The 20,982-nt window shown below is 50.5% G+C and overlaps 1 protein-coding gene across 1 annotated transcript; it reads right to left on the minus strand.

Moving 5' to 3' along the window:
* Positions 1-395: 395 nt before the first annotated feature.
* Positions 396-20,284, minus strand: TRV_00780 (involucrin repeat protein; the record flags this gene model as incomplete). Its single annotated transcript, XM_003024996.1, has 4 exons — positions 396-556; positions 735-2,289; positions 2,353-14,172; positions 14,249-20,284. The coding sequence occupies 4 exons, from the start codon at positions 20,282-20,284 to the stop codon at positions 396-398; spliced, it is 19,572 nt and encodes a 6,523-aa protein (XP_003025042.1).
* Positions 20,285-20,982: the final 698 nt, after the last annotated feature.

The following is a 20,982-nucleotide window of genomic DNA, read 5'->3' on the forward strand; positions in this document are numbered from 1 at the left end:
GTCGATGGTTGAAGGGTTTTTCGCTGGCTGGTAGTGCCGGTTCAAACCCTAATCACAGCCCCAGGCTGACTCGGGTATCAAGTTCCACCTGTAAGGCCCGGATTCTTCTTCCATGCAGCCGGCGGCAGAAGTGCCACCCTATCATTGGCCAGTAGTTATGCATCATCTCTGTTTTGTGTCATGCTGCTCAACCTGTCGGACCTGGGGATCGGCTTGGAACGATTAAACTGCATTGCTGATCCGGTATCAGAACAGGCTGTTGCTTGCCGGCGAAAAGTGTAAAGTGAATCGAAGAAGCAGTCAGAGTTGAAGGTCATAAAATCTATTAACAACTCATGTTACCAAAATTAAATACAAGAAATGTGTTGCGCAAGACATCGTGGGCCTCGTCATCGTTATCCAAGCAACAAAAGAGAGCCATAAGTTAAAACATATTGGAACATGAAGTGAACAAAAAAAAAGAGGAAAAAAAGACAGAAAAGCAAAAAAAGATTAACAAAACTCCGTGTAAAGTACCCAAATGCCGGATATCGATCCTGTTCATCCCATCCAAACTCTGTATCCGAAAAAAGATATGAAAGATAAGATCCTCAGAAACGCCGTGATTTCCCATGTTTCAGTGTATTCGTGAGAGTGTGCAAGGAGGCAATGTTATTAAGAACATACCCGCAGTGAACGAGTTAATGAGAGTGTGACGCCTCACATTATGTTACTCGGGTTGCTCGGGGCCATACTAATAGACGGGAAGCTTTGAGTCGACCGAATGCTTTGTCTATCGGCACTCAGGCCCTTGGACGACTTCCTCTCTTTTGGAGGCCTTGCAACAAGGACCTGGGCGGGACAAACGACTATTTCTTCATCGCCATCGCCTTCATCGCTGCCTTTCTTGACAACCAAGGGGAAAAGGACCATGCGAACGACTGCACGCTGTGCCTCTAGCTCTTCATTCGAGGTTGTTTCGCCACTGCGTTCGTTCATAAGAGCAGCATTGAAGTAGACTTTTCGGAGGAGTTCACCGTTGGTGTCGTATTCTGGCTGGAGGGGGGGTAACATGATGTATTCTGCACGTTGGGTGCGCATTTTGATTGAAAGATCGACTGCGGACCGCATCACGTTGCGAAGAGAATCCAGGACAGTTTTCTCTAATTCATGAGGGGGTGGAAGTAGTTTTGAGAGGGTGCGGTAGATTTCTTGGACCACAGCTTCGGTATCTTGTGAGCGAAGCTCTTTGAAAGAAGGCCGTTTGGAGAGAAGAGTCAAAGTAGTAGCTCGCCATTTGTGAACAGCATTTGGTGGACCGACTTCAGATAAGTGTTTCTCAAGGGTCTTCAGCTTCTGTCGTTGCTCTCTGTCCATTCCGAAGAGGTACCGAGTAAAGATGTACTCCCACATCATAGTCATGGCAACGGACATGAACACGTCTCTTCGCCCAACACGATCGGAAAGGTAAGTATCGACATCGGTTCCATCAAGAATTGCATTCTCAAATCGGTCAACAATCTTCTCATCGCGGAGGACACTGGTGGTGCGGCAAACGCGCATATCTGAGAATTTAGAGAACCTTAAGACCCACTGCTGGACGTGTTGACATAGTTTCTGACAGGCATTGTCGAAGTAATCCTCGTCGTGGAAGACAAGAATGTCATCCTTGGCTGAGGCCTGTATTTGCTCCTGAAGCTCCTTGATCTTGTCCTGGGCATCAGCTAAGTTGTCTCGCAGCAACTGGATTTCAGCGTCCTTATCTGCGAGCGCAGTGCCGACTTCATGCTTGACCATTTGCTCTAGGCCTGAGAATAATTGTGCGTATTGCGCACGAACCTTCTCCAGCTCCCGCTGCGACTTCTCCAGCTCCCGCTGCGACTTCTCCAGCTCCCGCTGCGACTTCTCCCACTCTTCCTTGTAGTTCGACTTGTTGCCACCGTCGAGGCCACGGGAGGCCGCATAGCTAGCATTGGCAGCAGCAAGCCCTTCGTTGACCTCTGTCAGCCTGGTAATCTCCTTCTTTAGCCAGTCTGAGGACTTCTGCAGCTGTTGTATCTCCAATTCCTTGTTTTGGATTGTCTGGTCACGTGCCTCTAGTGCGCGCGCATGTTGACGTTGAGCGACGGCATGGCTCTCAATTGCCTTTTCGGCGGCGGCTTTGGAGGAGCCTAGGAGGCGGTTTTCTGATACAAGCTGGTCAAGACGAGTTTCGAGCTCCTGGAGGCGCTGTAGACTGCGGCGCCGGCGCACACTGGGCGGGCGAGTAGGTGAGAGCGGCGGGGCGCCCTGGACATCGCCCCATCCTTCCTATGGAGATGTGTTAGCGACAGAACTGGTCACTCGGAGCCATGGATGATATCGTCAACTTACATAGACGTCGGCAGCCATGCCTCGCAGCGGCGCTTTGCCCTTGTCTGTGACTGGGTCATACGTTGAGGATGATGGAAGTTGGCGCGCTTCTTCGTCTTCCTGATATTCCTGCTCCTCTTGCGAGAGGCTGGGAGACGGAGTGCGGGTTCTTCCGCGCCGGAAGTCACGTTCGCTCGCCGCTTTAAGGTCGGAGCTGCGGCGGCTTTTAACCCGACGTAGCTTGGGAGGTGTCGATTCAGGGGTGTGGACTGGGTTGACGGCCGGGGTCGCCCAGGTCTGTGGCTGGGCTTGCTGCTTCTTCTCAGGCCCCCGGCTAGCAGGGGCAGCGTCCGGGGTCAGTGGGGGGAAGGCTGGAGGGTGCTGGGCTTCATACGGCGCGGATATAGCCGAGTGCTCCTCGATCGTTCCCAGCGGCGTCTTGGGAGGAGATACCGATCTAGAGACAGACCTTTCCCGTTCAGCCAGTCCGTAGGGTCCTCCGAAGAGAGATGGAGGTTCGAGAGATGGTCGAGCTTGCTCGGTGGCTCTGGGTGCAATATCCTCGGCCGTGGTTGGTCTTGAAATCTCCTTCTCAGGGGTAGAGAGGAGTGCATGGGGAGTTGTGTCATCAGCGTGATCCAGTGGCTTGTCTGTTTCTATAGACTTGTGTAGATGCATTGGAGTAGGCGTAGATGGACGTTCTTCGTGCTGGTCGTGTAGTTCATGGGTTGCTGGAGTCATATAGCCGAAGTCTCGAGTGGATGGTGACGAGTGGAATAACAGAGCAGAAGAACGCTCCTTAGAGCTTGATTCAACTGAAAAAGGGTCGTCATTGTATTCACGTTTAGGAGTCGGTATCATTGCCTCGGGTTCAGCCATTGACTTGTCTAACACTTGAACATCCTCGGGCGCCTGGTTGACAGGCTCCAGATCCGCGCCAGAAGGTTCATTCCCAGAGGCACCGATATCAAGAGCCTGAGAGACCGTCAAGTCTTCTGATGTGCCGGTATCCTGCCGTGCTGCCTTATCATCTCCAGGATGTAACTCATGTTTTCGCGACCAGTCAGGCGCCTCTAATGATTCTAAGGATGCAGGTTTAGTAGCAAGCTCAGGCTCAGGTGTCAGTAGCTGTGTTTTTGTGGTATCAGCGACTAGATCCTCAGAGAGTTGAGTTTTGTTCTTTTTCTTGTTTTGCTTCACCTTCTTGCTTGTCACTGAGAGTGAGATATCTTCTTCTGGCCCGCCCCCTGGTCCTGTTGTGAACAAAAAACTAGGCTCATTGGATTTGACGGGCTCCTCTGGCTCCCTTGATAGCTCAGGAGTCACCTCTGAGTGCCTTTCCCCTGCCTCAATCGTAGATCCAACGTTTGCTGGACGTTTGCCCTTAGCTTTGGTCTTCTTTCCTTTTCTCTTGGTGACATTAGGGAGAAATTCAGCTTCTGGTTCAGGAACCTCCTCCCTTGCAGCTTTTGGAATTGCCGCAGTTACTTCAGTTGGAATTTCCGGCTCAACCGCAGATATGGGGGGTCGTGAGTCTTCGGGCTGTTCGGTTTCAACTACCGCTGGCTTTTCGTTTTTCTTGTTCTTAGGTTTGTTTTCCTTTTCGTCCGTTGTCAGAAAAGCACTTTCGACCTCTGGAGGTGGCTCTGTTGAGGGCCCTGATACAAACTCAGGTACAAGCTTAGACAATGGATCGGGGCTGTCTAGAGAATCCTGTTGAAGTATGGCTAGGTCTTGACTTCCTATCTCTGTGGCCTCGGTCCATCCAAGGTCTTCTCCTACAAGACCCTTCGCTTTGGATTTCCCCTTCTCTTTACTTGGTATAGCCTCCTCCTCTGGCTGCTTTGGGGTCAGGCCAGTGGTAGGCTCGACTGGTTTAGTCATTTCATGCTTCGCAGTTGATGGAGCTTGAAGCTCCTGTGTTTCAAACAACGGAGTCTCAGTCTCAGCCTTGTCTCTCTCAAGTGCCTTCCCCCTGCCTTTGGACTTCTTGCTCTTCTTCACCTTTTCCCCTTTCCCTTCTGTTGATGGCCAGGTATCTTCACCTTGCAATGTGCCGATAGAAATGTCGTAAGGTACTACCGTTTCTCCCTTGTCTGCTAACTGTGGGGAAATCTCGGTTCCCACCGGCGAAGCTCCCGTGTCCAAGGTGGGTTCTGTGCCTTGGGTTTCCTGTGATAGCGCCATGACTGGTTCTTTTGAATCATGGAACTCACTTGCTGTTTGTTCGACTGAGGGCTCTGCGCCCAAGTCTTTCATTGGCACATCCTTATTAGTACTGTCGTCCACAGCTGCATGTTCCATGGCTACTGGTTGCGAGTTTTCCTTAAAGCTGCTATCAATCTCCATAGCCGAATCTATTACTTGCGGGGGTGTTTGGCGGCTCATGGGCACAAACTTTGCGTCAATTTTCTCTCCGAAGGACACGTCTTGGTCCGGTCCACGCTCTTCCACTGCTCCGCCGCCAAAGGCCAGTGTTTCCGCTGCTGATTGAGGGGCCCTGGTATCATGAATCTCGCTCATGCTCTCTCCCTTGGGTTTTTGTCCAGTTTCCCCAGCGAAAGTTTCTACTGGTTTTTCCGGGACGTCATCACATTTAGGAGCCGTATCTTCACTGAAGTCTCCAATTCCCGGTGTCATTGTCTTGGGGAGTACTGTGTGCTGAATTTCGGGGGTATCATTGATGACTTCATGGTCACCAGAAAGTTGAAGATCCAACGACGCCGTGTCCATCTCTCGTTCGTTGTTAACCTGAGCGTACGGAACAGTATTAGATACATTATCATGGATATGATCCCAGTCAATAGTTGGCCATACCTCATCCTCTTTAGGGCTTGCAGCCTCGCCAGCAACAGGCATATCAACGTCGGGACAGACAGGCGCATCGATGGTATTTGCTTCAATCTCTTTTTCTTCCGCAACTGGGGCTTCAACATCACCACTCAAACCTCGAACACCCTTCTTTTTCTTTTTCTTATTTCTCTTAGAAGATTGACCTGATAAAACTGGCTCCTGAGCTGGTTCTTCTCTCACCAATTGTATTTCTAGTTCAGGATCTTTCAATTCGCCTGGGGCATCCGTCTCCGTTTGAGAAGTAATCGTACCTTTAGTACGTTCCTTTTGTTTCTTTGATTTTTTTCTTGGTCCTGAGCCTTCATCCCATGTAGGTTCATGGCTGATCTCTGCCGCTGCTCCGACTGGCTCGGGCTCTGTCATGTTGTCGTCCACAAAAGGTGGAATAGGTGGCGTTACCGTATCTTTTCCAGCAGAATCAACTGTCATGTCCGTAGAAATGGGCTGTGTTTCCAATCCATGAGTTTGCTCGATACCGACTTCTGCAGGCTCTTCTGTCGTTGGAGCATCATCAACTTTGTTGAAATCGGTGGTTTTTGTAATGTCAGCTGTGATTTTAGGGACATTTGGGGTAGAATTAACTGCTTCTACGTCCTCCTTGAAATCTGACTTGACGACATCAGCTACAGCCCCGCGAGCCTTCTTTTTTGCAGCTTTTTGCTCCTTTTTTGAAAGTGTTCGCAGTGACTCTTCCTTCATATCGGCAATGAGAGGCTCTGGAGCGCTAGGTTCCTCAGGTAAAGTTTGCATTTTGATCTCTGGTAACTCAGGGGCAACAACAGGTTCTCCCTCCAACATCACACCCTTTTTCTTTTTCTTCTTTTTCTCCTTCTTGGACATCTTACTTGTATCTCGGGCTGGGAGTTCATCAGACACAGTTGTAAGTTGGGGGATAGTGCTGAGCGGGACATCATCAGTGGTATGGCGATTTAAAGGGGTAGCTGCGGAATCATTGTCATCAGCTGTTGATTGTTCCGTAGATAGAAGGGCAAGGCCAAGTTCTTCCGGTTTGGGTAGCTCGGTCGGTGTCTCTTGCATGGCATCAGAGATTTCGGCTTGGGACTGCTCTGGGGGCGGATGTTCACAAATCTTCTCCGAAATTGTGAAATCAATCGGTCCAGACTCTGGAATTTTGGCTTCAGATTTGCTAACCTGGATTTCCTGTTCCTTGATGGGTTCAGAATATTTTGTATCTACTGATGCTCCGGCCCCACGCAAGTCCACTAGCCTACCCTCGGCATCTGGTCTTGACGATAAGCTGATTGATGGAGGGATTGGTGTCGACTGATCCTGTAGTTCAGGTATTGAAGGTTCGGTAAGGGCGTCTCCTAGACCAGTTGATGATAAGCCTTTACTCTTGTCAGATAGCGATTCATCGGCAGGATTCTCAGTGGCACTCTCTTGGATGTTTTCCATGATTTGATCATCGAGAGATGGCCCCGGTCCGGTGCTTTGAATCTCCATGGATGGTTTGATACCTTCTTGAGTCTTCTCAGGGGCCAGATGTTGTTCTGTGGTTTCTCCCACTGATTCCGGCAAGGAAACCATATCGGGCCTAGTGGCATCGTTAACTGGTGTTTCCATAAGTTTCTCCTCAACAATGGTTACATCCTCGGGCTGGCCATCAACATTAGCCAGGGAGTGTGATGGCTTGGATTCCGATACAGCCAGGTCCGCGTCGGTAGCAGGAAGATTGTCTAAGGCGTCATTTCGTAGAGCATCCGAGGCATTGGTGGAGGTGTCAGGTTGTTTGAGAGGTTCTTCATCAAAGGGTAACGATCGTTGCTGGGATTCAAGCTCTGTAGGAGGGATTGCAGGCCCATTGTCAACCTGCGTAGGCGGAATTTCATCAGTCCAACAAGAAACTTCAGCCTTTTTCTTACTTTTGTTCTTCTTCTGAGATTTAGAGAGTTGAAATTCTTTACCGTCCTCGTCTGGATTGCCAGTCTCAACTTCACCGCCGTCTCCTTGTGGCTCGGTTATTCTGGGAGCAGTGCGTCCGATATCCATTTCTACCATGCCTGGTTGGGTGGAAGCTACGTCGGTAGGCTGCTCCTTCGGACCTTGGGATTTGCCTTCGATATTTTCCTGCGATGGTTCAGCCGAAGATATAACTGCTGTGGTGGCAGTAGACTCAGTTGGAATTGAGGCCTCTGTCTCACATTCCCTCGGTATTTCAAGCCCCTGGGGGGTTTGAGGCACCTCATCTGTCCAACCCACAGATTGCTTCGATTTCTTGTCCTTTTTCCCTTTCTTCTTTTCCTTCGCAGTCAAAGGCTGCTCGAAAGGGGCCTCTGCCGGAGTGTTGTCAACATCCTGAACCTCCTGGGCCATGAATTCAACTGACGTACTTTCCGAAGTCCCTGGGACCTCCTCAGGCTTAGCTGAAAATTCTTCTCCCGCAGCTTGATCCTCCTGGCTCTTCTTTTTCTTTTTCTTCTTTTCCTTAGCTGATAGAGGTTTCTCAGGAGTTTGCTCTTCTGGTATCGGCTCAGTGCCGAATGCGTCATCTAGGGCACTTTCACGGGAAACTGATTCCTCTTTGGCCACAGGCTCGTCTTCCAAAGAAGTTGTTGCCTTCTCTTGCCTCTTCTTTTTCCTTTCCTTCGCAGATAGAGGTTTGTCGATATGTTGCTCTAGTAAGTCGTTACCTATCGCTAGTGGCTCTTCAGTTGAGGGCTCGACGGCGAGAGTTTCGGAAGGTTGCCCTGCCTCCTTGGGTATAGGTAGCTCTTCCAAGTGTGGTGTCTCCTGGTCTTTTTCAATCCCCTGGTCCAGCAAAGGCTGCTCGGCATGGGTACCCGCGGAGTAAGGTAAACTTGTGTCTACCTCCAAGTCTTGTTCTTTCTGGGTTTCCACGGAGGGTGTATCAGCAACCCCAGGCGTTGTTACCGGTTGAGACTCCTGCTCCAGAGACAATTTCTTTTGATGCTTCTTCAACTTTTTCTTTTCCTTCGCGGTAAGAGGCTTTTCGATTGGCGTTTCTGGTACAGGCTGGTCCACAGTGTCTACAGGGAGTTGATCAACAGTTGTTGGTGTTTCAATAACTTCAGTATCGTTGTCCAGAGCTTTGGGTTGACCCTTCTTCTTTTTCTTTTTCTTCTTATCTTTAGGTGTAGAAGTCAACTCAATTGGCGGCTCCATAGAAGCTGTGTCCACGATGTCTGTTGATTGTTCTTCGTGAGATTCTACTACATCACCCTTTTGGTTCTCAGCTAGTTGGTCACTCTGGGGTTTGAGATGATTGTCATCCTCAAGTTCGGCGGATTCAACCTTTGGTTCAGAGCTTTCAATCTGAGATTGTGCCTGTACCTCGTGTGGGACAACGGGTGCACCTTCTTGGTCTTCTTGAATGCTAATATGGTGGACATCTAGTCGCTTGTCGTCTGTTAGTTCAGCGGGAAGTGGATCCTGGGGATCAGAAAGTTTGGGTTCTGGTTGGTTTTCGTCTATAATGTCCTTAGGTTCAAGCTCTAAAACATCAGATGGGATGGATTTTGGCTGCTCGCCTTCCGCAGACTCCGTGACTTCAGGTCGTTTGTCCTCTAGAGTTGTAATGGGTTCACCCTCAATGGAACGGGAGTCTCCAATTTGCTGGGTTTCTGGCTGCCTGTCCTGGAGAATATCAGTAGGTCCACCTTGTTGTGTTTTAGAAGAACCCGAGTCTACCGGTGTGTCTTCAACAAGCGCCATATTCTCTGAAGGCATATCCTGGAGAGTTTCGGCGGAGGAATCTTCAATGGGGGCAGGTGACTCCGTGTCTTGATGGCGGACATTCCGAGGTTTTAGAGCCTCCTCTTCCTGAGTTTGAAGATGTTTATCCACACGCAAATCCTCCTGAGCCTCGACATCCCGCAAGGTTTCCTTTGGAGCATCTTTAAGAGGGTCTGCCCATAAATCACTAACAGGAGCTATGAACTCTATGGCTTTTGGTTCCTCGTCGATGGATATTGATTGGCCCTTCTTCTTCCTCTTCTTCTTCTTTTCCTTAGGGGCGAGAGGGATATCAACAGGAACTTCTGAGGATGCAATGTCAACTGGCCGCAGCTTGTCTACTGGTGGCTCGATTAGCATGTCCTGCTGAACATTTACTTCTCTGTTTCCCAAAGTTTCATGCGGTTCATCATCCCGCTGTTCTGCTGATGCATCCTTTTCGGGATCAGACGGCCCATCTCGCGGAGTCTCTATTGATGACTCTTGAATTAAAGATGATGATTCAACTGCTTGGGGTTCCTCGTCCAAGGACTGCGACTGATTCCTATTTTTCTTCTTTTTACCCTTTACTGGTAGAGACATCTCACCAGACGCTTCCATTGCAAGTTCCTCGGAATTTGCTGGTTTCTCACCTGGGGGTTCTGATACCACGGGCTTATCGGCAGGTGCAGGGGACTCTTTAATTGCTTCAGATGGCTCCTCGACTAAAGGTTGTGGCGTAGATTCAAAGGGCAAAGGCTGATGCAAAGTTGAAGATTCCAATGGCCGGGGGTCAGGTTCTTGAAGATTTTCATTCTTGTGGGCTTCCAAGGCGTGTGGCCCTTCAAGTGTATCGTTAATCTCTGAAGCAGTTCTAGTTGATGGCTCCAAGGGCTGGTATCCTATTCTCGATCCGTCGACACCTAGTGGTTGGTCGGCTACTTGTTCCGAGGCCTGCGAATCCATTGGGATGTTGTCACTGGCTAGTCCTTGTTCATGGAAGGTTTCAATAGGCTCAGACTCAGTTAGTAGCTTATCAACGGCTGATGGTGCTTCAGCTAAAGGCTCGGAGACTTCAGTGTTCTGAGGATCATCTTGGACCTCCAGTGGAATAGAGCCTTGAGCCTCAGTATCAACTTCAGGAACATCTGGCGGAGAGGATTTCTGAACTGGCTGGGCTTCATCAATAGCTGATACACTGCGGTTCTTCTTGCGTTTTTTCTTTTCCTTGCCTGTTAATGCGTTTTCAACATGAGTTTCCACAGGGACGTCATTGGCATCCATTGGTAGACCGCCGACAGGTTCCGTGGGTTTTTCTTCGGCTGGGGGGCTTCCTAGGGTAGACGGTTCAGCCTCCAAAGCCATCGACGATTGCCCATCGGCAGGTTTGCCTTTCTCCGAACTCTGATCTTCATCTTCTAGAGATAGGACTTCCCGATTCTTTTTGCCCTTCTTCCCCTTTTTATCCTTCTTGGCTTTAGCAAGTTTAACTGCATTTTCCCCAGTGGATGGAATGGTTTCTGCTTGCAAATTCGCTTCTTCATGAGGGAGATTGAATCGCATGGCTTCACTTCCTTCGGTGGCTTTGATGATGTTAGAGTCTTCCTCGACAGCTCTTTCGTCCCTTATGTCTACCTGAGTAGGCACTTCGAGCTTAGCGCCAGTCAGCAACGTATCCTCTTTGGTTGGCTCTTCATCGACCGGGATGTCAACGAGGGTACCCTTCGGCTCTTCGAGGAGAACAGGAGTAACAATGGCCTTATTTACTGGCTGGTCTTGGCTGCTTTCTTCGGTAGCTGTTGTTGTATCATGAACCGCCAATGTGCTCTTTTCAGTGTTCTCTTCGACGTTGATTGCCTCAGGAACAGTCTCATTTAGCGTACTGTTCAGCAATTCTTGCTTTTTCTTGTCCTTTTTCTTTTGCTTCTTGGACTGCTTCGACGTTGACCGCACATCTTGAGAGCTGTTGTCGCCTGGGATATGTGGTGGTGTGTCATTGGCTATGACTCCAGGTTCGGCCGCGTTAGCGTCATCGTTTGTTGACAAGGGTAAAGCCTCGGCACCTTTAGCAGAGAGAGATCCCTCTTCAATGGACGGTTGCTCAACAGTCTCTTCATTCCAAGCGACAGTTGGAGCCTCCTCTGTTTCATTAGATCTCACCGGTACTTCAGGTGATTCCACAAGTGGCTGTTCCGGAGATGCTGATGCTTCAATGTTGTCAATCGATGCAGAGTTCTTGCGGTCCTTTTTGCCCTTTTTGCCTTTCTTTTTCTTCTGCTTTGGCTCAGGCTCTGCAAGCTCCTCGGACTTAATGGCAGGGGTATAAGGTTCCGGCTCTTTGTCCGCCAGCTCATCCGGAAGTTCGTGCTTGGCTAGTGCATCCACATTTTGGGCAGCGTCAAAGAACATGTCAGTACCACTGTGAATGCCCTTTTCGTCTACCAGATTTGCAGAAAATGGTGTTGGAAGTATGTCTTCTTCGAGCTTTGGAAGGAGCTGACCGTGGCCTGTAGTCGTTGGGAAATTTGATTCGTGACTTGCATCGCCTATTGGAATTCCGGCCATCCCTGCAGCAGGTTCTGGGTCTTCAGGTTGTCCTCTGTCCTCGCTCTCTATCTTGTGTATATCTGTATCTGCAAGAGGCGGAGCAACTTCAGTTACCGGAGGTTCATGGGGGAATGAAGGGCCTGTAACACCTGAAATTCTATCTAGTAGAGCCGGCTCATTTGCGCTCCTTTCATTCGTTGTTTCAAGAAGATCGGCTTCCTCTGCACTAGGAAGGGGGAGTGGTATATCTTGCGGTTTCTGCTCAGGACTGAGAGGCAGAGACGCCGAGTTATCTTTCAGATGGTCATTTATTTGCGCCATTGTTGCTGCAGTAGGCTCTTGTTCATCAAGAACAAAGTTGAGAGCATCGATTTCTTCAAGATCTGCAACTGGTAAAGGAACATCTTGAGCTAAAACTTCCCCTGAGACGGGAGCTTCTTTGGGGTCCTTTTCTGTATCAGGAAGATTTGCCATTGGAGGGATGGCATCCACAATACCAGGGCGGGCATGTTGCAATTGAGAATTGATGTCAGGTACTGAATCGATCACCATATCGTCTAACTGAGCGCCCGCTACTTCTCTTGTAGAATCCCCCAAGCCTTCGTCCTGCGTGATGGCGAAGTTATCCTTCCGGGTAGAAATACCTGCCGAAGATTCATTGGATTCCTGACTTGACCCTTCAATAGAATCTATCCCAGACTTGTTTTTGCGTCCTTTCTTAGATTTGCCCTTCTTAGGCTTATTGGCGACTGATCCAGCAACTAGGTCTTCTTTTACGGGTTCCAGGCTGCTTTCTTCGCCAATACCAGTAGAGAGGGCTGGCTCCTCGCTTGGGACATGATCAGTGGCCGTAGATGAGATGGTATCAGTCGAGATATTTACAGGAGCCTTTTCTTCTGCTTGACTCCCGGAAACAGGTTCAGCAGCTGGTTCAGGAGCTGGTTCTGCGGCAGGACGAACCTCAGGTTCTACAGATTGGGCTGTAGAAGTAGGCTCTGCATCAAGGTTCTTCTTCTTCTTTTTCTTGTTCTTTTTAGATTTCGATGGTGCTGGGACTTCAGTCTTATCCTCAGATTCCTTGGCTCTTTCGGATGGAAGCTCAAGTTCAGAATCATTGATACTTCCAGCACTAGGTTTCGGTTCCCCTCCAAAGCTGTCATCTTTTGTTACTGTCATCACAGATTCAGAATCTGTATCTTTGGAAATGCTACCTTCACCAGGAACGCCATAGGCGGAAATCGCGGTAGCCGGAGGGAGAAGGGTAACTGCTCCATGAGGTTCGGAATTATATGCTAACTGAGTAGGTGTAGTTGGTGAGTTGAAGTCTTTCTGATAAGATGGGCTCATAAGTGCCTGGCTACTGGCATCCACAAAGTGGTCCTCATCAACAGATTCATATTCACTGGCCTCACTTGCACGATATGTTGGCGAAAGTTGAGTCGGCGTGGCATGGCCTGAGTCCGGAGCCGCCGAGATCATGGTAGGGGTATCGGCTGGGACTTCATCAAGTTCACGATGTGTCGGCCGGGGAGTCGACGAACGATCGATATCCTCCACTAGCTCCTCCGTTTCCACTCCCTGCTCAGCAATGGGAGTAGACGGGCGGCTATCAGGGAGCGGAGGGAGGTGTTCAAGGGAGACCGTTTCTGATCGAGTTTCTGCTGGGGTTTCTGCTGCTTCTACTTCAGGCTCACGATGAGAGGTTGACTGCACATCCTGGCTGACTTCAGGAGTGATATCCAACTCACGAGATTTAGGGTCTTCGTGGACTGGAGACTCAGGTAGAGGCGGTAGGTTCTGAAGATCCATATCCTCAAGTTCTTGGACCCGATTGTCAGGAATAACTGTGCCATCCGAAGATTGTGGAACATCGCTCAATGCGGATCGAGACGACATCGGACCCTCCAGGAGCTCAGACGGAGAATGGAACTCATATTTCGGCTTCTCCTTTGGCTTCCGGTCTTGGGGTCTGAAGGAATGCGCAGTCGGGGTGGCTTGCTGAGAACCTAGGATATCTACGTCAAAAGAAGAGTCGTTAGTAGCAACATGCAATGATGGTCGGCGTCTTGGGGTTGAGAATATATCCATAGATTCATTGTCTTCAAGCGCTTTGGCCCGTAAATCTTCGACCGACGACATTCGAGACGTAGATTTACTAGAGGGAAGTGATGGGTATGTCTCTTCTTCAGGCAGTTCCGTTTTGCTGGTATGCCGTTCGACAAGCCATAATGGTCTAAACTCACGATTCGTCTTGAATTCGGTGGACTTTGGTCGCTTGTGTCCAGATTTAGGCCTGCTCGGAGAAACCTGGCCATCATGAGCTCCTCTATCAGGGGTTGATGGTGGTCGGCGGAGCTGAATGGGAATTGCAGTGGGGGAGCTGTTCGGGTCTCCAAAATTGAACCCTCCCCGCCATGATATTCGCTTTGCGGTACCAGGGGGGGATCGTGACCGGGATGAAGGTCTGCTATGAGACTGTGTAGGCAAATCAACTATTTTCTCCCCAGGCAAGGGAGTAACAGAACGGCTTCGGCCACGAGACGGCAGGTTTAGCGGCAGAGGAAAGGTAGATATTGGGGCCGAGACGCTATCAAATGCTTTCTCAGCAGCGGCAGCGGGAGCTTGCTTCAAAGGAGCAGCAGGCACAGAAGTTATTCCCGGGCTATCATCTAAAAAAGGCCCGGAGGGCTGCTCTTTGCCTAGAGTGTCGTTCTTTGCTTGTCTACTGGTATCATATCGATTCTTGTCCTGAGAGTTCCTGTCAGCAAAGAGGGAAAGAATGGCATTATTAAGAGAAAAAAAGAACCTATTAGTAGTTACATACTTCATCATCACTTGCTTTTCCAGATTCGACTATCTGCTCATATCGATTTTTACGGTCTTTCTTCCGATCTTTACTTTTCTGCCTTTGTTGATTGTCATTATCTGCGTCATCTGCGTTTACTGGTTCAATATCTCGTGATGCCGGCAAGTCATTGTCGTCGGCATTGATGGCATCTTCATCGGCATGGCGATCTTTCTTCGACTTTTTCTTCTTCTTTGAGCTAGTTGAAACTTCTGATGGCGGAGGTGATCGGTCCCTTTCGCGCGTGGAACTCTTTTTGTCCGCAGATGAAGAAGAGCCGAATAGTCCAAAGAAACCCCGAGACTTATCACTACCCTTTGCGGAATCCTTTGCTGCCTCTGACTTAGCCCGAGAGACTACGGATACATTGTCGTCATCTGGCTTGGAGGTGTCGCCAACCTCTGACCGGGAATCGATGAGTTCAGCATATCGTTTTGAGCGCCGCTTTGATTTGGACTTCCCCCTTTCTAGCCCAGCAACGTCGGGAACAGACGTGGCAGTGCCAGACTCGACGTTCCGATCAACGGGTTCGTCTATCTCAATTTCACGCGTAGAAGGTCCTACTGTCTCGCTTGCGACAGGGCTAGGTTCATCAGCTCCCTGTTTGCTCTTCCCTTTTGATTTCTTCTTGGATTTCTCAGCAGTTGCAAGTTCAGGTTCGTCCGCTGGACCCTTGTCTGCAGGAACAGAGGGCTTATCCTTTCCACCAACAGGACCTATATCAGCCCATACATCCTCAAAATTCCCTGGCATTGAAGCACGGGGATTATTATCCGGTAATTGACCGCCGAACTCGCGAGCTGGAGAGCTTATGTCCACTGGCTTAGTCGAGCTGTCGCGAGGCCTTATATCCTCCGCTGCATCTTGCCATGTCTCTCTTTCATTTCCAGGCACTTCTTCACGCTCATTTACCATTCCCTTGGAAGAAAGGTCACGATAGGCCTTATTCTGTTTATCATCTACATCAAACAAATCTCGACTGGCAGCCTTTGGCTCGTTAATGTTGTCAGACCTTACTTTTCGGTCAGCTTCAGTAGACTTTGATGGAGTAATCGCAGGCTGTTCTTCCCAATCTAGTTCAAGGTCCTTCTCGCCAGCATCCCTGCTCTTCTTCTGCGCAGCCTTCTGTTTCTTCCTGTCTTTCTTGCTGAGCTTTGCAGCTGTGGGTTCGGGTGGAGAGCTGTCGGCATCTTTAGATGGCAGATCTTGCATGTCTCGAGCAAAGGTACCTTTGCCGGCTTCACTCGTAGTTTCTTCTATTTGACGGGCAGGGACAGCCTGCACTTCCTCCTTACTGACTAGCGGAAGTGGCTCCCGCTCAGAAACGTGATGGACATAGGATACTGGAGTTTCCTTATGCATATCCCTATGACCGCCCTCTGACCTAGGAGGTGAGGCACGGCGATGATAAGCGGGATTGTCGGTGACAATAGAGGGGTCAAACCCTGACATAGCTGTGCCGGCAGCGAGTGTAGCAGCAAAATCGATGTCATCCCCAAACTCACCAGGCATATGGTGAGGCGGCGAAGGAATTTCGGGGCTCGGTGGGAGTTCTCGGGTCCTGGCCTTGGAAGGGATAACTTCCATATCCCCATCACTGCTCAGTTTCTTTGCCGCTCCAGGAACACCAGGAAGAGGGGTTTCGGAGGTTGCAATATGTCCAGCTTTTTTATTCCGTACACTATTATAGGTATCATCCCGATCTTCCTGAGCAGCAGCTTGTTCGGGGACAGTCACAATTGGGTCGGCAACTGGGAGGTCCTTTGTCTCACCACTATGGCTCAGAACAGAACCAGTCCTACTCTGAGGTGGCGTAGGCTCAATGAGGTTCAGGTGAGGAACTGGCCAGGGCAGGTTTGTGGGCTTGGTTGATTCAGCCCTCGTCAGCTCGGTATCAAGTGGGCTAGATCGAGGCTCTATAACACGAAATTTGGTTGCGCCGGGTTTGGGTGCTGGCGTTGATTCAGGGGCTGACTCTGCGCTGGATTCACGGCGAAGCTCTGGAGGTGCGAAATAAGTCGCATAGTTCTCATAAGTTGGCTTGGTCTTTGGGTTTGGAAGCGGCTTCTCAGTTAGTTCTCCGGGTTCCTCAACGAAGCGGCGGTCAGGCGAATCAAATCGCTGTCTGGAGACGGCTGACGATCCAGCCTCAGATTCAGAATAGCCGCGGCGTTCTTTGCGGCGCTCTTCCCTTTTACGCTTCTTTTCATCAATTATGCGATCAGCCGCAACAGCGGCAGCACCGGAGAGGACAGGAAAGGCAACCCTAGCAGGCATAGACCATGATTCTGCGTCCTTGTCACTAAGAGGCTCCTCAAACTTTTCATCAGGAAGTGGCGGGGAAATCTCCGGACGATGAAGTCGTTTAGACTTGGATATCCGGCTCTCTGGATCCGACGCTGGTTCTTCATCTCGCTGGTAGCGTCTGGCCGCTTTTTCACCTTCCAGCTCTAGCTGGCGCATCTCCTTGTCTTGCTGCTCCTTGGTCAAGTCAAAATGGACGCCTTTTCCTGCGGAGCTGCGCTTAGATAGATCTGATGGGGTGACATAGGTGTAGTGGTCTTCCAAGGCAGGGGAAGAGTTTCTTCTTCTTCGTTCTGCTTTCTTCGTAGATATGTCGCTATCATCCCTTGCTTTTCTAGAGCGGTCCACTTTCACATCGTCCGCCAGCGGCCCTTGGTCGAATTTACCTGGTAACGAAGCAGGCGGGGGTGGCATAATTTGATTCTGTCGATGCTGTACTGGGCCTGCATCACTGTAGGAGTCGTGTTGCTCTCGATTACTCTGGGCTGACGATATATCCTTGGGCTTGGATACATCAGCTGTAGCAGGTCCCTTGGAATCCTTTAAGGGGTGGTCATTGTAGTACTCATGGGCTGTCCCTATCAACGCCGCGCCCGCCACAGCACCTGCCACAGCAGGGGCAATTTCCTTGAAGATAGGCTTGGGCTTTTCGGTTTCATAGTCCCCCCGGGTGTAGAACGAGTCAGATATGGGGGCTACTGGCTTTGGCTGGCCAAGTTCCGTATTCTCGGAGTGAGAAATGAGCATTGGCTTGGTTGTGTCAAAAGCTGACGGGCCACCAGTTGAATTGCGTCCATCGCGGTACGGCGTCAACGATTGTTCAGAAGCTGGGATAGGGTCGACATTCTGCATGGACGGGAGGCTGTAGGTACTAGATGGTGGAGCAAACGAGGCCTGGGAATTTCGTCCATAGCCATCCTGTTTATTGGGGTATTCCAAGGGTTGCGATACCTTCTTCTTCTTCTTTGAAGAACCCCATCGCCATCGCCACTTTGAAGTTCCAGAGTCAGATGTAAAGGAATCTCGGCTGTTAGATGATGGCCCTCCATATGCCAGGCCAGAATCAGCAGAGGATGATTCATCGGACACAGATTCCCAAACATTGTCAGCAGGTGCTTCGTGTTTGGATTTTCGCTCCTTGACTGCAATCAGGCCATGATGCCTTCTCCCGTTTGCAATTGATGCTGAAGCTGCAAGCCCAGCAGCAGTGGCACCCAGGCCTATAAGCTTATGATCGATATCCTCGTCCCGCTTCCGGCCTTTCCCTTTTTTTGAAGTCCGCGACTTAAGAAAGCCAGAACCAAACGCAAGGTCAGCATCATCCGAAGATGAATATGTTGATCCAAGGCCAAACAAGTTCCGCTGTTTCCTGCGCGGGCCGGTTCGGCCCATTCGGCTCTTCTCTGATGGTGCACTAAAGAAGTTTGAAAAGCTTGCCAGGCCCTTGTTGGCCGAAGGGCGAGAGATATCAATCATCGAGGAACTAGAAGAGGAAGAGTAACGTCTTCGAGATTTTCTAGGTGACCTGCTCCGGTTGCCAGCACGTACCCGTCTCTCTTTACGCGCATGGCTGGCTGATGACATGGCTGCAGCAGTACCTAGTGCACCGGCTGCAATGGCGGCAGTCTTCAGGCCAGATCTGCCAGACTTGCTATCACTTGATGATGACCTTGATCGATCCCGGCGTCGGTGTCCTTCAGATTTAGATCTTGAATGGGCTGATATGGACGGCTTGGAAACATCACTCCGGGAATCATATCTGTCTAGTTTCTGTCCACCACCAATTGTAGACTGTGGATGAGAATATTCCGAGACAGTAGTCTGCCCATAAGAAGTTGCTCCCCTCCCTCCCACGCTTGAGGAGGACGATGATTTTGGGCGTCGAATGGATGGAGAGCGATCACGGCGGTCCTTCTTCCCCTTGTCCCAGAGAGACTTGCCTACATATGCAGCCAGGCCAGCAGCCAACCAAGACTTGCGGTTCGAGCTCTTGTGATGGCCTTCTTCTTCAGAGGAACCATATCGGCTCAACTTATCGACTCTGGATCGGCCGCCAAAGCTGTCATTGGATGGCCTCCGGCGATATCGATTATGCTTGCGTGGCGCATCTCGAGAGGTCGTTCCTGGCTCGAAGCAGTACCTACAGGTTCCAGTGATTTCAGAGTATTCTTCGTACAGTGCCACGCCTTCAGGATCTCGCCAAAAGTCAACGAACTTTCTTAGGGGGCCTTGTTGGCGTCTTTGATAGGCAAGATTTCCCTGTTGAAAGCCTCCATTATAATTCTGTTGTTGGCTGTGAGAGTACGGTGTTTGCTGGTGGTTACCGTGTGAATTGTGGTGTGAATTGTGATAAGCATTTGCTGCTAGACCTGCTGCAGCCGCAATGCCTGCCGTCGCTCCAAGGGCGGCAAGGCCCCCGTGCGATGAAGACGAATGGTGTTGAGGCCGGTCATCCGGGTGTCCAGATGGTGCATTAGGCAGCGAGTTGGAGGGCATATCGGCCGGCATGCTTCCTGGCATAGTTGGTGATGTGTTTGGGGGTCCGCTGGAAGGTGATCCTCCAGACATGGCTGAATTTATTCCGTAGCCAGCTGCCCCGGCGGCCATACCGCCCAGTGCCGCAGTGCCAGTGCCATGCTGAGGCGGTGGTCCGGATGGTCCAGCTTCGTGCTGATCAAATTGGGGTATTGGCATTGAAGGAGGAGCGTATTCAGGCCCGGAAGGTGAGATAGCACTGGGTGTGAATCCTGGTTGATTCGGAACCGACTGGCCCTGGTCTCCATAATATTCGGCCGCTGAACCTATCAAAGGCGGTTGCTGAGAACTATCTGCAGGGGGATAGGAGCCCGATGTAGGTGGAGGATAACCATACGATGATTGAGGTATATTCTCAGGACCTGAAGTTGTAGGCAGCGGATAGGTGGTATCAGTAGTGTACAAGGGAGACCGCGAGCTCTCAGGGCCAGAAGCTGCAGTTCTACGGCGGCCCGCGGGTTCAATTGGCCGTTGGCCTTCGGGGATGGCTCGGTCATCTAGAGTCCTGCTGCGTCGTTCCGAGCGAGTAGCTGGTTCGTATCTATCATCAGCATTTGGTTCATCATATCGACGACTGCTTCTGCTTCGTCTGTCGTCATCGTTATATCGATCTCGCGAGCGTTGTCGCGGTTCACCCCAATATAAATCTCTATCACGACGTGAAGAATCTCGTAAGTCAGAGTCTACCGCGGAAGGAGCATCATCACGATATCTCAGCTCCTCCGGGTATGTCTCCCTCTCGCGACGCCGTGGATCTCGCGAGTCCTGGTCCAGCATCGAATCGTCATCACCATGACCTCTTCTGCGAGCCCTTCTCTCTTTATAATGGTCATTAGGGTCATCGCCAAAAGTGCTCCTCTCACCATCCAGCGTCCGCGACGGAGCTTCAGACGCTATCTCGCTAGGAGCAATGATAGAACGTGCGCCATCGTCCTCGTCGTCATGCCGTCTCGAGGACCGTCTTGAGCTCGAATGCCTGTCCGCGTCACGATCGTCACTTCGTGAGGACTTGTGCTTCGAGGAAGACGAATGATGGCGAGACGATTTACGATGGTGAGAGTGTGATGAGGATTTCGAACGGCTGTCGTCGTCGTCGTCGCGATCTCGACGATGTCTATGGCGGCTCGAGTCAGACGATCGAGTGCTCGACTGGGTTCCCAGAAGACTCTTAAACATCTTGCTCGTGAATTGGGGCCGGCCACTGGACGAGACAGCCTGGAGAAAAGGAGTGTGGGTTGGTAGGTCGGTTGGCGGGTGTGTGGTGAGAGCGAGGGAGTCCGCGAGAGAAGAGGCCGTCGTTTTCTGCTGGGTGTTTTGTTTACCCGGCTAGCAAAGCTGGTTGTCTGGTGGCTGGTAAAACGGTAAACAAGACCTTCCTGACCCACGGCTGAGCCCCGGGAAGAAACCGTGGTTGGCTGCCCGCGATAGCCCGGCAGGGGGTGAAGCTAGGTGGCGCTGCTGCGATCGATCCCAACCGGAAGGCGAAAAGCAGCACACAGATCAAGAGGTTGTCCCAGCAGTTTCACTGGAAGACGCTGAGCAGAAGAGCGCTGGAAGCCGTAAATGAAAAGGTCTTCAGTTCAAGCAGCCGTTGGGTGTGGTTGATATAGTTATTAAGTAGAGTCTTCGTCGTTTTTATAGGTAAGAGAGTCGTATGCGGTCGTAAAGGTTCGTTCCGGGTCGTCAGGTCGTTAAACGTCGCAGTGGTCGTGATAATAGTACAGCAGTCAAATAAGACATCCTTCTCAAATCATCGGCCACTAAAAGAGATGACGCGCAGATGGCGTAGGAGAAGACGATGATGGAAGATGGCCGTGGAGTCGTGGAGTCGTGAAGTAGTTAGTTAGGCAGAAGAATCAAGCTTGCGTATTGCG

The sequence above is a fragment of the Trichophyton verrucosum genome (genome assembly GCF_000151505.1).
Source record: "Trichophyton verrucosum HKI 0517 chromosome Unknown contig00081_1.f1.exp, whole genome shotgun sequence".
NCBI classification, from domain to species: domain Eukaryota; kingdom Fungi; phylum Ascomycota; class Eurotiomycetes; order Onygenales; family Arthrodermataceae; genus Trichophyton; species Trichophyton verrucosum.